Below are 17,047 nucleotides of genomic sequence, written 5' to 3'. Positions count from 1 at the left end.
CAAGCTCCCACAAGCAGCAATGTGATAATGACCAGGTAATCTGGTTTTGTGATGTCGATTGAGGGATAAATATAGACCAGGACACCGAGAATAACTCGCCTGCTATTCTTTGCAATAGCTGAACTGACTGCAGAAATAGGTATTAAAAATAAAATCAAAGACGCTCAAGCTTCTAAATCTTATTTGAGTCCTTGGCTCAGAGCTGAAAATGCTTAGCAGGCTTTAACCATCCAAAAGTAACCGGCAGCTACCTCATCTACCACTGAGGCTTCAGAATCTCTCCACCAGGAGTTCAGGACCTGGCTGATTAAATGTTCCAAAACACTAATGTTGCAGCTTTCCATTGCCCCGAGTCTCATATTTAGAATATGTTCAGCTTTTAAAACTCGCGATGGATTAGCACTCTAACCTGGAAATCAGAAATAGGCAATGTTAATTGCTTTAGCCCACTAGCTACAATACCCTGAGTCATGACATCAATACAGTCTTTGGTGTGTGGAATTTATTTATTTATATTTACAGATTCTTCCTCCCCCTTGGCAGAGATCCCCAAATATTATTCGGAGAGTTCACGTCCCACATGCAATCCCCTCTTTCTGAGAAACAAGGTACCTTTTATAAATTACTACTGCGTGTATAGAGTCTCATCCAATAGGGGAAGGGAGTGGTGGGATGAGGGGCCTCAATCAAGAATTTTCACTGACTCTCTTCCTCCTCCCGATGACTTTCAATCCAATAATTTAATGAGCTGCATTTCTAATATTTATTGTGTCATTTCTCAGTAGTGAGTAAAACATTCTGATGGTAGCCGTTTTGTTTTTTTCCTCTCTCTCTCTCTCCCTTTCTCTCTTTGGGTAAACTGTCACATATTGGCCATCAGATCAGTTAGACTGGCGATGGGGAAAGGACAGAATCAGGGCCAGTAGGGAGAGTAAACATTGATAATAGTCTCCAGCAGCCAGGTGCTATTTTATCATGAAAAATAACACTTTTATTTAAAGGTAGAGTTGTTATATCTCATATAATAGCTTAGCAATACAATTTCTTGCAATGGTAATCTATTTTCAGTCTTATTACTGCTGAAATGCCAACAGGAGGTATAACCTTTCTCTAGACAATCACTCACAAAGGGCATTAAAGGTAAAGACGATGATATAGAGCTCATTTGCCAAAACATACAGTATTACCTGTACCCTATGAAAACTTCTTATAAGAAAAATAAACATTTTTTTGTCCTTGGACACAACAACGTAATCAGAATTCTCCCATACTCTGCACCTTATTGCTGCATGCTCCCATTATATTTGTGCTTTTTTTCTCTGCAGCAAGAGTTAAGTACCATGCCTAGCCACTCTGCCTCCTATCTCCACAAGCTCCCAATGCGCTTTGTCTCCCCAAAGCTATGAGCTCGTCTGTCCTCCTCGAGTTCCTGATAGCATTCATGCACTTCCCCTCCCTCCTCCTGGTTTGGGAACATCCACCCTAGATCATCCACATCACACATTAGGCAGGCAATCTGGTGACAGGTCTCTGGCAATTCTGCTTGAATTGACTGTTGGAAAGTGTGAGAGCACAACTACAAGTACATGCCATGTTTCCACAGCATGATTTATTCCCCTTCTTGAAGATAATTACAATTGTTACATTCCTGAATTCATGAGAAGTGGGGGGGGAGGGGGGGAAAGAGTGTGGGGATGGGGTGGGCATGTTCTTTCTCCCCCACCAAATCCATTTGGTGAGCGCATGGAGTCTCGATATGAGCAAGAGCCCATCAGCTTTGAAGACTTCAGCTGGAATACCATCAGGGCCACAAGCTTTGTTGTTTATCATCCATTTGATTTCTTGTTGCAGTTCTCCCATCGTTGCGGGTTCACCCATGGATTCTACCACAGGGTACAAGGGGATAGCCTGGAGAGTATCAGCTGCCTCAGTGGATTCACAGTTGAGGAGTTGTTAAAAAATGTTCTTTCCAGTGTTAACGGATGGCGTTGTCATCCTTCAAAATAGAAACACCATCCTATGTGCGAAGGGGATTTTGTTCATTTGACCTTGGTCTATAGATGGCCCTGGTGGCTTCAAAAATGTCATGGCGGGTCAGCATATTGCTGGACCTCTCGGGCTTTTTCTTCCCACCATATGTCCTTTAAATTCTTCCTGCCAAAGTGGACAACTTCGCATTTTCCCACAGTGTACTCCATCTGCCAATTTTTTGCCCTTTCACTTAACCTATCTCCGTTTGCAGACTCTGTATTCTCAACTTGCTTTCTGACCTTTGTATCATCAGAAAATTTGGCTACAATACAGTCTATCTCTTCATCCAAGTCATTAATATAGATCATAAATAATTGAGGCCCCAGCACTGATCCCTGCGGCACTAGTTTGTCAGCCTGAAAATGACCCATTTATCCCGACACTCTGTTTTCTGTTCGTTAGTCAATCCTCTACCCATGCTAATATATTATGTCCAACACAATGAGCTCTTATCTTATGCAGTAATCTTTTGACACCTTTCAAAAGCCTTTTAGAAATCCAAATACACATCTACTGACTCCCCTTTACCAACCTGCTTGTTACATCCTCAAAAAACTCTTAATAAATTTAACAAACACTTTTCCATTTCACAAAACCATGTTGACTCTGCCTGATGGTATTATGATTTTCTAAACGTCCAGCTACTTTTGCCTTATCATTAGCATTTTTGCAACAACAGATCATAGGCCAACTGGCTTATAGTTTCTTGCTTTGTGTCTCCCTCTTTTCTTGAATAGTGGTGTTACATATGCAGTTTTCCAATCTGTAGGGGACCTTTCCAGAATCTAAGGAATTTTGGAAGATTACAACCAATGCATCCACTATCTGTGCAGCCACTTCTTTTAAGACCTTAGGATGCAGATCATCAGGTCCAGGAGACTTGTTAGCCTTTAGCCCCATTAGTTTTCCAGTAGTTTTTCGCTAGTGGACTTGATTGTTTTAAGTCTCTCACTCCCGTTTGTCTCTTGATTTTCTACTATTCTTTGGATACTTTTGAGTCTTCTGCTGTGAGTGCAAAATGCTTGTCAAAATCTCTGCTATTTTCTTCTTTCCCATTATTTCTGAAATGTTATGCCAATGTCCTATCTGCTTGTTCAGGTGGCATAGTCCTGGCCAACATTTTTCCTGCAACCACCACCCTCAAAGATCGATTACCTCCTGTTTATTCATTTCCAGTTTGTGGGACCCTGCGGTGTACAAATTCAATGCTGCATGTGCCTCCATGGCAACAGCAATTCAAGGTCTAAAAGCAATTCATAATACATTAATAGAAGCAGACCAATTGGCCCTTTGAACCTGCTCCACCCTTCAATATGATTGTGGGGTGATCTTCTGCTGCACCTCCACTTTCCCATCTGCTCCCCATGTCCCTTGATTCCCTGAGACACCAAAAATCTGTCTGTCTCAGCCTTAAGTGCATTCAATGATGGAGCATCCACAGCCCTCTGGGGTAGAGAGTTCCAGAGAATCACGGCACCCCTGAATGAAGAAATCTCTCATCTCAGTCCTAAATGATTGGTTCCTTATCCTGATACTGTTCCCAGTGCTCTAGATTCCCCAGCCAGGGGAAACAACTCTGTGTCTACCGTGTCAAGTCCCTTCAGGATCTTGCTTGTTTTAATGAGATCACCCCTCATTCTAAACTCCAGAGAATATCGACCCAATTTATTCAGCCTCTCATCATAGGTCAACCTCTCATCCCAGGGACCAGTCTAGTGAACTTTCACTGTACCACCTCCAATCTAAGTATATCCTTCTTTAAATATGGAGACCAAAGCTGCACATAGTACTTCAGGTGTGGGCTCACCAAAGCCCTATACAACTGTGGCAAAACTTCTTTATTCTTGTACTCCAACCCATTTGCAGTGAAAGTTGCCAATTCACTGCCTGTAAAGAGTGCTTTGGGACATCCCAAAGGTGTACAATTTAAGTGGAAAGAAATTAAATTTATGCATTATTCAAATGTAAAATTTTTGTGCCTTTTTGAAGTGTCATTTAATATGTTAATTATTAAACGTGATTATAGTTAAGATAAAAAAAATGTAGGAAATATATTCTTAAAAAACTAAAGGGCAATAAATAAGCATTTTGAATATCCTTAAATTAATTTTTCCTTAAACTGAGATGAAGTCACAAGTTTCTGTTAAACACCACTTTGCAGTTTTCTTTTAAAAACCATCCACAGGAAATGTGAAATTATTCAAGACACACATATCTAGGCATGCACCGTACCTAAATGTTGTAATAACTGCTGCACATTTTGAAAGATTTGATTGGTATTTAGAGAATGATCAATAGTCATCCACTATAATCTGAGTAATAATGATGGGTTGTCAGACCCTTTGAAGCAAATGCTTAGTGCTCCAAACTGGAGAGCTTTCTGTCCATCACACATCATTCACTTCAACTTGACTTCCTCTATCAATTTACTGCTTTTATTGTAGCTCATAACATTGCAAAAATATCTTCCGATAAACTAAAATTAAGCCAAAGTTGGGAATGATTCTTGTTCTCACCGGTAGTAGAGCGTTTGGAAGGTGCTGTCGAAGGAGACTTGGTGAGTTGCTGGAGTGCATCTTGTATATGGTACATATTGCTACCACCATGCTCTGGTGATGGAGGGAGTGAATGTTTAAGGCAGTGGATGGGGTACCAATCATGCGGGCTGCTTTGTCCTAGATGGTATTGAGCTTTTTGAATATTGCTCAAGTTGCACTCATCCAAGCAGATGGGTATTCCATCACACTTCTGACTTGTGCCTGTAGATGTTGGAGAGGTTTTGGGGAATCAGGAGGTGAGTTACGTGCTCCAGCCTCTGACCTGCTCATGTAGCCACAGTATTTATGTGGCTGATCCAGGCAATGGTAACCCCCAGGATGTTAATAGTGGGGGAACTGAGTGGTAGTAATACCATTCAATGTCAAGGGAAGATAATAAGACTCTCTTCTGTAGAGATGGTCATTCCCTGGCAGTTGTGTGGCTCAAATGTTACTTGCCACTTAGCAGCTTAAGCTTGAATGCCATCCAGGTCTTACTGAATGTGGGCGTGTGGTCTACTTCGTTATCTGAGGAGTTGCAAATGGTACTGAACACGGCAATCATTAGTGAACGTCCCAATTTCTAACCGTATGATTGAGGGAAGGTCATCGATGAAGCAGTTGAAGATGGCTGAGCCTAGCACACTATGCTGAGTAACTCCTGTAGCAATGGCCCGGCGCTGAGGCGATTGGTCCCCAACAACCACAACCATCTTCTTTTGTGCTAGGTACAACTCCAGTCAGTGAAGAACTTTACCCGCTTCTATTTGTTCTTTGGTTATCCACCACCATTCAAGGCTGAATGCTGCAGGACTGCAGAGCTTTGATCTAAGCTGTTTCTTGTGGGATCACTTAGCTCTGACTACAGCATACTGCTTCTGCTGTTCTGTGGTTGTAACTTCACCAGGCTGGCATCTCAAATATTTCTGCAGGTGATAAAATATTAAATGTGTACAAGTGAAAGGTGCTCTTTTACCTTCAAAGTAAACTTTACAGTCTGCTAGAAAAATTAATCAGTGCACTCATCCAGGCTGGTAATAGAGCCTTTATTTCAGCAGGGCCCTTCAACACAGCCTATTCAACAATGCACTCCATTCAGTGAGCTTGTGCAACGTTTACTTTATTCCCAGCATCTTTCCCTAACAGCAATCCACCTTATGCAATCATTCCATCATGAGATGGGAGTACTTTAAAATGCAAGGGAGAAACTTAGTACCATAACGCGAGATTGGTGAAAGAGTCAGCTAATCACTCCCTTGTACATCTCACTCTCCTACAGCCTCTGCTCTAATTTTTTAAGAAGCATCATTAGCTTTAAAAGTGTATTTGTTGAAAATACTTCATAAGGATTTCAATAGCTTGTATATAACCTCAGTCCTGCAGTGCTCTCAATAAACATTTCAATTTTAATAAAAAAAGAATAAATACACCATCATGGCAATACAACTTCTATTGGGGTGGGGGGGGCGGGATGGATCATCTCAGTTTGGGGGAAAATATTGTTTTCTTCACTATATAGAACACAGATGGTTGGACAAATGTTTTCAAACTGCTGTAACCCGTGCTCCAATAACAATTTTCCCTCAAAAAGCAAAAAGTCCAACATAATACATAAAAATTTCCAAGTTAGAGTTGGGGATTGGGAGCACAAACTCAGAATAAAGCTCCTGACATTTTACAAAAATCTTTACACCCAGAACAGAATTTGAATGGGAAGGTGGGGTAATCCGGTCTTGTAGAAAATGGGTAAAAACCAAGAGTCCATTTTTCTCCTGGCGTAGTTATAACCAGTGTCCAAAGATCCAGCAGCCATGCTCATTGCTCCTCCTCAACTTGCTTGATTTTTCCAAACAGAGATCTGTACAGTTCTGTCCTGGATGGGAGGAAAATAAAACGTTGAGAATATTTGCTTTCTGTTGAAAGAATGCATGTCTACCTTTAGTCAGTGTACTGTGGCATGGTGAGGGAGTCTCACAATTTATAGCACCGTCAAAAATAAAATTGTATCAAAAAAAGATTTTTTTTAAAAAATCAGTTTTAAGCCAACGAACACTGATCACACCATTAAAGGAAAATGGCTAGGAGGTCTTGCTGAGCGCAATGAGGGCAAGTTCTAATGGTTATGCTGTCAATGTACATCAGTCCTTAAATAATGCTTAATCCAGGGAGTTTCCATAATTTTGCAATTTCAACAATGTCTTTTAAATTCACTCTGATTGCTAAAAATTGGCCTACCCAAACACACTTCACTTCTCTAATGCATGTGGCTGTTGCTTTAAATCAGATAAATTAGGTCCACCTGCAGCCAAGGCAAGCTGCCTGATTCTCCAATTGTAACATTAGTGGAGCTCAAGTCAACATTTGCAGAGTTCAATCATAAGATACTAAGCGTAGATTTTAAATCTTGGGCAGTTGATCCATTTTCAGGGCCAGGCCTCAATACCTTGTCACTAGCAAAGCTTGCCAAATGGGTGCACAGTGCCCCTCACCAGCTCAGAGTTATGGCAATATCAAGTTGTCCAGAGGATAATCTAGACAGCGGCAAGGTAGGTCAGGGGAAGGGCAAGCCAACAGCCCTTATTATTTTTGTGGAGCCTCGAGTAGCATTCCTGTATCTCGCTGCCCAACAGATCTTTTTGACAACAATAGCAGTCAGATGCTTGCAGAAATGGAGTGGGAAGCAATGTTCTGGGCACTGTTTATGCAGAGTGGCTCGAGTTAAAATCTACCCGTAGGAATCTGTGAAGAAATACAAGTTTAAGTTTAGCCTAGGCTTTCAATGGCACAGGTTTATTTTTGTTCATGAATGACAAGTTCTCAATACATCACCAATGGTCACCCATTTTATACATTATCTGAGCTTCAGCTATGATGTAACTTTTTGATCTCCACTCCATACAATTTGCTTAAACCCTGGAGCAAGTGAAGAGAAACCGAGTGCTTGAAGGTACTGATTTTCACATTGTGACAATTTCTGTTCCCAGTTCTTAACAGTTAATGGAAGTGTGACGATATACTGCAAAACCCACTTATATTGTTAAGGTGAGTTGAACTTCCAATCCAAGCAACCTTTAAAATTACAATTCCTATTCACTGCACGCGCATCTTCATCATCCCGGGGTACATTTTTGTCATCACCACCTGGGCTTAGACATCATCTGGGTGGAGCGCAGAAAGGAAATTCTGGTGAGGAGACTCACACTGGTAACAGAACCCTACGTTGAAAGGGCTGGAAAGAAATATAAGGTAGGCCCTTTAAAGGCCAACTGATCTAACCCGCCAGATTTTCCTTTCAGTGCACTGGGTGAGGTAAGTAAAGAGGCAAACAGAAGGAGTAGGCAAACAGAAAGTGGGAGATACAAAGAGAGAGGAAGAGGAAGTGTGAAAGTGAAATCAAGAAAAAGGAGGAAAAATATGAGACTTATTACAAAATACTTGACTCCAGGGAAAAACACTGTTCAATTATATAACTGGATATTGAAAGCTAAACCGAATGCTCACACTTTATATTCAGGGCCAATAAGCACTCAATTGGAACCAAAATGCTATTGACAATTGTATTGGGCAGTCATCCTGTAGTGCAAATTGAAGCAAAAAGCTTCTCTTGAATGCGGCATCTTTGGTGTACCAAAACATTGTCCCAGGACCATACGACATAGAGCAGGCACACCTGCACAAGGAGGGATTGCTTGAAAGTTAGACAGGCCAAGTAAACCTGAGTACTAGTGTGCCTATTACCAAGCAACTCTAAGACAACTTGAGTAGAAACTCAGAACAGGTTACCTGCCTGTGCCTCCAGCTGGATCCACGGAGCAGGCCAGCAATGAACACAGGCACATCGGTAGAAACAATACATTTTCTGCAAGTAAACTATTCATTTTTCAGGCACTTTCCCCTTACTTGCATCAGGCTCAAAATGTCAGACACAGCCAGTCAAAATTGTAAATTTGCACTTGTAACACAAAGCCTTGCCATACTAGAAGGTGTTAACACACACTTGCCCAAGTCCTGCATGTAATTTCTGGCATCACCCACATAGCACAGCTGGACACAAACAAAAAACCAACACAATCACTAAGTGGGCTTTAACAGACACTTTTAATTAGGGTCAACTTTCCTTTGCAATATTCAACAGAACAAACCAGATTACTTCTCATGGGGATGGTAATAAGGGAAAAATAATCTCCTGTCAGTAGCTGACATTAATTGCCTTTGTTCTGCAATAGACCAAAGCCAAAGTCTTCACACACACAAAAAAAAGCAGGCTTTAACATTGCAGTTGCATTGTTACAAGAGAGGCCAGGACGGAACCTGCATTCTGTGCTCAAGTATTGTCCCCTCCCCATAAACCAACAAGATATTTTCAGATAACTGCAGTTTAAAAGAAACCCATCTGGAATTTAAGCAGTCCTCAAAATATCTTACAAACCTTTTTTCTAGCTTAACGCAAAATAGTAAAGACTGCAGCAGCCTTTAGCAACAGCCCTCTCTTCCAGGCTGGAAAACTGTAGCTACTGCAGCATGTCAACAGCGTGGAGTCTGAACACATTAAACATGAAAAACTTCTCTTTAAAAACTGAAATCTCATTTTACCAAGCTATTCATTATTGATGCTACTTCTTTTCAATTCTTTTTGAAGGCCAAGCCATTGCACCAACTTCCCCAGGAACCATGTCAAATTAAATAACAAATATGCTAAAGGTGCACCCTGACTGTGGCTATCATGTTCTGAAGCAATCATCTATTTTCTAGAAGCATGTCCCTTTTAGCCAGGTCCTTCAACTGGGGAAACTAGATGGAATATTTTAATAGCACACAGGCACTGAAAAGATTTGAAGAATTCAGTAAAACAAGCAATAAGAGGTCTGTATATTTTGGACCTGAATAACAATGCTTCAAAAACAATGGAAGCAACCCTGACATAAGATTCCAATTACTCTCAGCCATTCAACAGCTTAGCCTACTGAGTTCTTCCTTTGTGGATTATTCTTGGATTGCTTGGTCTTATACAATGTTCTGTTTCTGACAAAAAGAAACAGCAGAACATAGATTCATGGAATAAGCCACAAGCAGTATTCAATGAAAACCACAAATAATTTAAAATCACTACCGATTCATCTATTCCCATTAAAACAAAACTTTATCCCATTTTGTAAGAACTGGATCAGGTTAAGTCTATAGTTGAAGCAAACCTTCATACCCACGTCATAGCTTCAAAAGTGCTTTTCAGTAGTAAATCGTAGCAGTCAGAAATTGGGGTGGGATGTCCTGTTAAGCAGTGATTCAGTACCAGGTGGTAAGTTGCAAATATTTGAGTCTCCCTTATGTAACTGATGAGCACTCCCCACCATCATTTCCTTCAATGCTCTTCCTCTCTCATTAACATTGATTCATTAGTGGGGTACAGTGCCAAGAACACTGGCTGCTTTTTGGTACTTTACACAAACAATCATTACTAATGTGTATGCCTTGACCAAGTGTCAGCAGAGTATTTGACTACAGCTTGTTCATGCCTCTGCCCAACAGCCACAGTCGAGATAGCATCATGCAGCAGCAACCCTGACATGATGCTTTCCTTCCCCTATTTCAGAGACCCAACTGTAGCAGTCTTACCACTGCTTTGCTTGAGATCAACTAGCTCAACGTACAACTGGAATCAAATCTTTACAGCTGAATTGTGTGCTCACAATTCTCAACACTCGGTGCACTCAGCCGTTGCAGCAAGGGTCAGATACAGGTGCCACAAGCAGTAAGTGGGCTGCAAATGGTTGCACAAAAACGACAAACAATGCAAACAAAAATTGGAGGCTCTCTAAACATAATTGGGCTGCCTGCTTGCATCTTACTTGCCTTTTGGCACTTTCATCCACATGTATATTGGGTTTGACGGCATCTTAACAAAAACACTAGCAACCTCAAAGTAAACATACCAGATTTCCAAAGGCTGGGTATGCCGTTCCCTTTTAAACCGGTGTGCTTTACTCATGATCATTTGGAATCAACAATCCTTTTCATACAATAATGCCAAGTCAATACAGTAGGTCACCCCACAATAAACATTCAGAAAATGGGACTCATTAGCCCTCACTGTAAAACAAGATGGTTCTGAGTGAAGTGGTGGCAATTTAAATAAAAGTTTGTTTTCTCTTGCTGTGGTGCTCAAACCTCCGGAAGACGCGAGGTCCACTTGCAGGGTCATACACTAGCAATGTGCTTGTACAAAGCCTGGAGGGAGGGCTTGCACCCATGCACTCCGGACACATTTGCGAGTGCATATAATTGGACCAAGCTAATAGCAAAGGGCAACAAAGTCCCAGAGCACAAACTTCTGAATTGCATTTATAAAGGTCAGATTGCTCAGTAAAATTGATGAAAAATTGTTGGAAATCCACACGAAATTAAGATCCACGTATATGGATCAATTAAGTTTGTGCAGAAGGCTTTTGTCACCCTTTAACGTCAGCTTACCTCAATTAGCTGCACACTCATCTGAGTCAGAAGATCACAGGCCCCACTCCAGGACTTGAACATATAATCTGGGCTGACACCCCAGTGCAGGAATTGAGGGAGTTTTGCATTATCGGAGGGTTCGATTTTGGATGAGACTTTAGTCTGTTTTGGTGGACAAAGGAAAAAAAAACTAAAAGAAAAGCAAGGAACTTCACCCAGAGTCTTGGTCAACCCTCTCTCAATCAGCACCACCATCATTATTTGCTGTATGTAAAGTGGTTATCATGTTTACAAGGGTAAATGATTACACTTCAAAAATAGTATTTGATTGGATATGAAGTACATTCAGCTCTCCCAAGGATATGAAAGTTGCTGGATAAATTAAAGTTCTGTCAGCAAAAACAACATAGCAAGAAGAAAACGCAGGGGAAAACAGTTATGATAATAGTTTATGTCCTAACATAACCATAAAATAGTAAATGTTGGTTATATTTACTCCTATTTTAGCTCTAATAAATTGAAATGTCAAGCTCCAATAGAAAATGGCACAATGCACTCTAAAGACTGGGAGCATCAGTTTGGGTAACAGATGCTGCTGCACATAAGAATGCTTTAAATTTATGGAAAATGGGCTTAAGCACACTACAGGTAGGTGACTTAAAAATAAAAGGTCCTCTTGCTCAGAGGACTGCTGCAGGCCTCAATTGAAAGCTTTCTGACAGTTTTGATCTAGATCTCCTTATTCATCAATTGACAAGTCAAAGTATGGTGAATTGGAACACCTTCCATTAGTTATATAAATGTCACTTGTTACAGACAGGGAGAGAGATGGTGGGATAACCTTTCTCTTTCCTCCTAACCTCTTGGTTGTCCGCAACAAGATGCGTTTTAGAGGGAGTGTTTTAAACTTTTTTAGCGTTATGATTTTCAGTAATAAACACAATTTGGGTAAGTTTAAATCAGATTAAAAGATAATGGGCTGTAACTTCCCAGCACCAGGGCATTATACCAAGGTGGGGGTGGGGGGGGGGGGGGGGGGTACCCCAAAGATGCACTGGGAACCCCACCTGGAAGTTCTCAGCTAAGGATTACACAGCAATTTCCTTGGAAGTGCAAACTTTCCACGGGCAATTTCCGTGTACTGGGAACCATCAGAAAATTGCAATTTAAGTGGTCCGACTGTCTTACACCAATAGTTATCTAGCTTCTGGGTAACTATTGTACAGGTCAACACCAACAACCCCCATGGGACTCCCCTCACACCCCCAAAGACTGTCCCACCACCACCCCCTACCCCAGCCCAGCCCGACACTGACCCACCAGGCCCAGCTCAACACCCCCACAAAGGCCTGGTCCCTCAGAGCCCTAGGCCTAACCCGACACCCCCACCACACCCAAAGCCCGACCCGAACCCCACCCCTACCCATCCCTCCAAAATTCTACCCATTTACCTTACATACTTACCTTGTCAAAGACCTTTAAACTTGGCTGGACCTTTAAGAACTTACCTGGTTTACATCAGCCAGTGCCGCAAAAAAAAGGGGCCTCGGCTTACTTACCTTCGACGCTACAGCCCTCGACGCTGGGTCCCAGGGGAGGCGCTGCACTGCCCAGATCTCGCCTGGCCAGAGTCGGAAGGTCAGGCGAGGTGGGATCGGCTGGATGTTTCAGGGAAGAACCTCCGGGTGGAGTGGCAATCTAACTCATCTGCCACTCCATCAGAAGTTACAGCCCAACGTTTACTTGCACAACACCTCGAAATGTAAACACAACGGAAACACGCTCACTCCCTCACGCACACAGACATATACACAATTAAAGATGGATTCTGGAGACAAAGCGTGCATTTAGGTTATTAGCAAGAAGCAAATCACGTGTCCACGTTTCAGTCCTTTATAAATACACGCGTAGCAGGCCTGGATGGGTTCACTCTCTCGTGGTTCTTTGCATGGATGGAAGTTGGAAGCCTCAGGTCTCCAGTCGAGGCCACGTTTTGTGGAGGCGAGGCTTGAAACGAATTAGTCCCCTTCTCTCACTGCCTGGGTTGTCAGAGTTCTGTTTTTCTCACTGGAGGATGGTCCCTATTGTCCTGTTGGTTTGCAGGCTGATCTGTCCCTCCCAGGTTCTGGGAGTAAAAGAACTTATGATCTGGAGTCAGTTTCAGTCACGTGAATGCCTCCCAACCACCTCCTCATGATCAATACCTTAACTGATTCGAGGTCGGAAGCCACGGCTACACAATGGTGTCTTAATGGCGGCTGTTCCCATCTGCTTGCAATGAATTGGTTTCTCTGCACCTTTCTTTGGTCGGATTTGCAGACCCTGCGTCTGGCAGCACTCTTGATTTTGAGTTTTGGTAAATAGACAGGCAGCAGGAGATGTAAGTCCACAAGTAGTTTCCACATTGTGAATGTCTATTCAAGGGCGGGCACTCCAGCCACCGTCATTTACATTTTCAGAACTTTCCAGAAGCGTGTTCCGATGCCAGTTAATCTTCTGTCTGTTTAGAAATCACAGAAGGTCAGCTGACCCTTGGGCAGCATTTTGGCCACTTTTTAAAGTCAATTTTCAAACATCCACATTGACTGAAGTCTGTATCTTGAAAGTTAGGAATACAATACCTTTGCAGGCATGACATGTTGGCCTCACACTCCAAGCAGCTTTCAGAATTAATCATCCCGACATGTAGGAAGTGCTCTGCAGAAACCGGAATTTGGGAAGCTGCGCTCGGTGAATGCTGTAGGCACTCTGCTTTGAGCCTTTGTGAACAGAGAGCATAGACAATGTACTTATTTTATAGCATTAAATAAAGTCCAGTAAAGAACCATCTTTCTCTTGCAGGTGCAGAAGGTAGAAAAACTTTATAGAGCAGCCTAGATAACAAGTGCGAAAAAATTGTTAAATTTCTTGGTGGTTATCTCAGAGCTCTAAGTATTAAAACCCAAATTTGCACCAATAGAAGTATGTAGACAATTCCCCTTTTAAGTTATATTTGTTCCCTAAGTGAACCATCCTGATAGTCACCTCCACAGATATAATCAATGATACGTTTGGCTGATGAAACCAAGGGCACATTTATGTATTGTGGGGAGATAACTGCATGGCCGGTTTTCCCTCCTTCATCTGAATGACTTCACAGGTGGGCAAACCTGTCCCCTTTGGGAGGGCAGAACATGAATAATCAGTTGACATGGATTCTAGTTCAGGTTTCCTCATTGGTAGCTCAGCACTGCACCATTGCAACTATTAGTTTTTTTTTAAGCAATTCAGAGCACTTGGTCAGGGTCCATTTTAAAAAAAATCAAAAATCACTTTTTTCCCCAAATGTAGTTTTGTGAAATGGTTTCAAGGTTTATCATAGGTAGGATTTAAGTCTGCCACACCTGAGGTTTTCAACACTGGTGTCTGGATGGGCATTATGGAGAGGGGAGAGATGGTAGGTTAGACCCCCCCCATTATCTTTTTTCACCTCTCGACTAACCGCAACAAAATGGGTTTTAAAGAAACGTTTAAACCTCTCGAGTGCTGTGGCTCCCAAGAACAGGCACAAGACAGGTTTACTTGCAGGTTTTTCAAAAAAATAAATGTTTATTTCTCAAACCCCAAAGGTAATTGCAATAGCACCCACACTCACACAAAACACACGCGTACATGAAAAGGTGATTACAAAAGAGATAGCATGCACTTCGGGTTTTTAAAGAGTCCAAAAGTCATTATATTATTACCCTTTGAGATGGAAGCTGAAAATGTTGCCGGCCTGATTATTTATTTTTGGCTCACTGTAGAAAATGGAGGTTGGCACTTTCTGGCGATGAGTTCAGTGGTTTATTCCTTGCAACAGTAGGTTTCTGGCTTTGTTTCAGTCAATGTTGTAGTCAAGACCCTGCAGTGAAGGAATGGCTTGGTTCTGCAAATCTGTAGGTAAAAGGATTGCTCCCACTTCTCTGCTGGTTAGTGAATTTCTAGGCACACTTCTTCCTCAGCTGGGCAGGATCTCTTCCCTTTAAATCTCATCTCCCAGAATGACTGACCTGTGCTCTCAATATGTGTGTTAATAAATGTTTTTCATCATAAGCTGGTTTTTGTCAGGTGACCATAGTGTTCTCATGGTGCTCCCTTTGTCCAAACAAATGGTCCCCAAACAACGTTAGCACTGACACACAATGTGTGACTCCCAGGCATTTGCACCTTCTTGTTATAGAGTGGCTTTCCTTCACACCCCTTCATTTCATTCCGCAGCCACTAGGTCTGTGCAGCCATTGTGCATCAGTTTTTGGGGACATGTAGACAATAGTAGCTGTTAAATCCATAGGAGGGATCTGTTGCATTTTTAAAACAAAGTCTCTTCCAATAAATGTCCCAAAAACATCGTTTACGTTTTCACGCCCTGCCCAAACAAGCAGGTGACTTCCAGCCTTGGGCAGCTTCAGGTATATTTGCAGATGAGGGAGTGTACCTGTTTTCCCCCCCACCCCCACCCCCACTTTGATTCCATCTTGTTACAATGCAGATTGCCCATTCTCCATGTTGTTTTAAAGAAAAAGAGAAAGCGTTCACTTTTTCATACATTCACGGGTACACCTGATGCGAGAATGGGACTGAAGTCCAAGCTCCAGATGAAAAAGAGCTTTCGCTCTGCAACCCACTTCCTTAGCCATGACAAATTTCTAAAAAAAAGGACTGGATGAATTCATCACCGTTAGGTCTATAAGTACTAGTAATCACAATAAAGAACATTGATGGCAGGCTTGACATAGTAGCCTAGGTGGATCAATTGTCTCCTGCCCCAAACATTACCAGGTCATTTTGTTCAGCTCATATGCAATGGACATTAATTGGCAGTGACTTTATGGCATCCGGTAACATTAGGATGAAATCTCAAATCCTACATTGCACATTAAACAACTGGGGGGGGGGGCAGGGGAAGAAGAACGAGGACAAATAATGTGCTTCCCCAGCAACATGGTAACCCCCACCCTGCTCCCAGGCAAATTTAAAGAACTTCCAGAGGTGGATTAATTTCTGGTCCACTAACAGCCTCGCTGTTAGCACTATTGTGTTTTCTAGCATCAATTGATTTGTGATTTACATATAAATTAGACAATTACTATACAAGACTGTATTTAGCATATAAAATTAATTTACAACTATAACTGTTCGTAAATCTCCAACACACTAAGATGACACAGTGAGGAGATGGAAGCTGACCGTAGAACTGAAAACTTAGGGGACGTGTATTACACAGCGGTTTCTAATATGAAGCCTGCTCAAATATGTTCACCTTTATAAAAACAAATTGAATAAATAAAAACTGCCAATGCCCATTGCAAAAATAAAACGTTAGTTAGCAAGACCTCAGTCCAATACAGCAAGTTATCCCACAAACAGTTCACACAGGCATGGATTACATACAATATCTCTCCTTCTTTCTATAGTTGCAATGCTTCTTTTTGCCAGGTACACCATGCAGAAACAGAAACTCATCAATCCTGCAAGTTTAACCTTGTCACTGTTGAAATTCACTAGGGTAAGGGTACATTTTAATACTTTCAGCTCCCTTAAGGCTATGCAAAATGAACCATGATTCTTTGATTTTTCGTATTAAAAGTAGATTTGAGCCAGTGATTTGTAACAGGTTTCCACCCCTTCATAGAATTTTTTCAGAATATCATTAGTAGAGGTAAGTGTAGTAAGGTATTTCATGGTTGATACAGATTCATATTAAGCAGCATATTACCACCAGTGCATTGAGAGATTTGGTGCTTCCTGTAGGAGTTCTAAAACTTAATATGGGGCAATGCGGTGGCGTGGAATAAATGCTAACATGAACCATTACAAAGCTGGAAGGTTGCAGGTTCAATCGCCATCTCGGCTTGTTTTTTTTGACCGAGTACGGTCAGGGAGGGAAATGGTGAGCAGAGACTGGAAATGAGGGAAGGGAGAAGACATGGAGGGAATAACCTGCCTGGGCGGTCCAATGGGACAGGCCAGGTGGATCTAAAGGGCCTCTTCCAGCTGTTATAATGTCC

The 17,047-nt window shown here is 41.9% G+C and overlaps 1 protein-coding gene across 4 annotated transcripts in view; it reads right to left on the bottom strand.

Moving 5' to 3' along the window:
• Nucleotides 1-5,951: 5,951 nt before the first annotated feature.
• aatf (apoptosis antagonizing transcription factor) overlaps nucleotides 5,952-17,047 on the bottom strand; it is a 98,871-nt gene continuing 87,775 nt past the window's right edge. For all 4 annotated transcript variants that reach the window (XM_078547958.1, XM_078547961.1, XM_078547960.1 and 1 more), the window contains one exon: nucleotides 5,952-6,441. In XM_078547958.1, coding sequence (XP_078404084.1) covers nucleotides 6,384-6,441 — 58 coding nt within the window. In that variant the 3' untranslated portion in view covers nucleotides 5,952-6,383. The remainder of the gene's footprint in view (nucleotides 6,442-17,047) is intronic.

This window comes from Cetorhinus maximus, chromosome 9 (assembly GCF_964194155.1).
Source record: "Cetorhinus maximus chromosome 9, sCetMax3.hap1.1, whole genome shotgun sequence".
Taxonomy (NCBI): Eukaryota; Metazoa; Chordata; class Chondrichthyes; order Lamniformes; family Cetorhinidae; genus Cetorhinus; species Cetorhinus maximus.
Note: the sequence above shows the minus strand (reverse complement) of the source record. Positions and strands in the feature narration are given on the sequence as shown.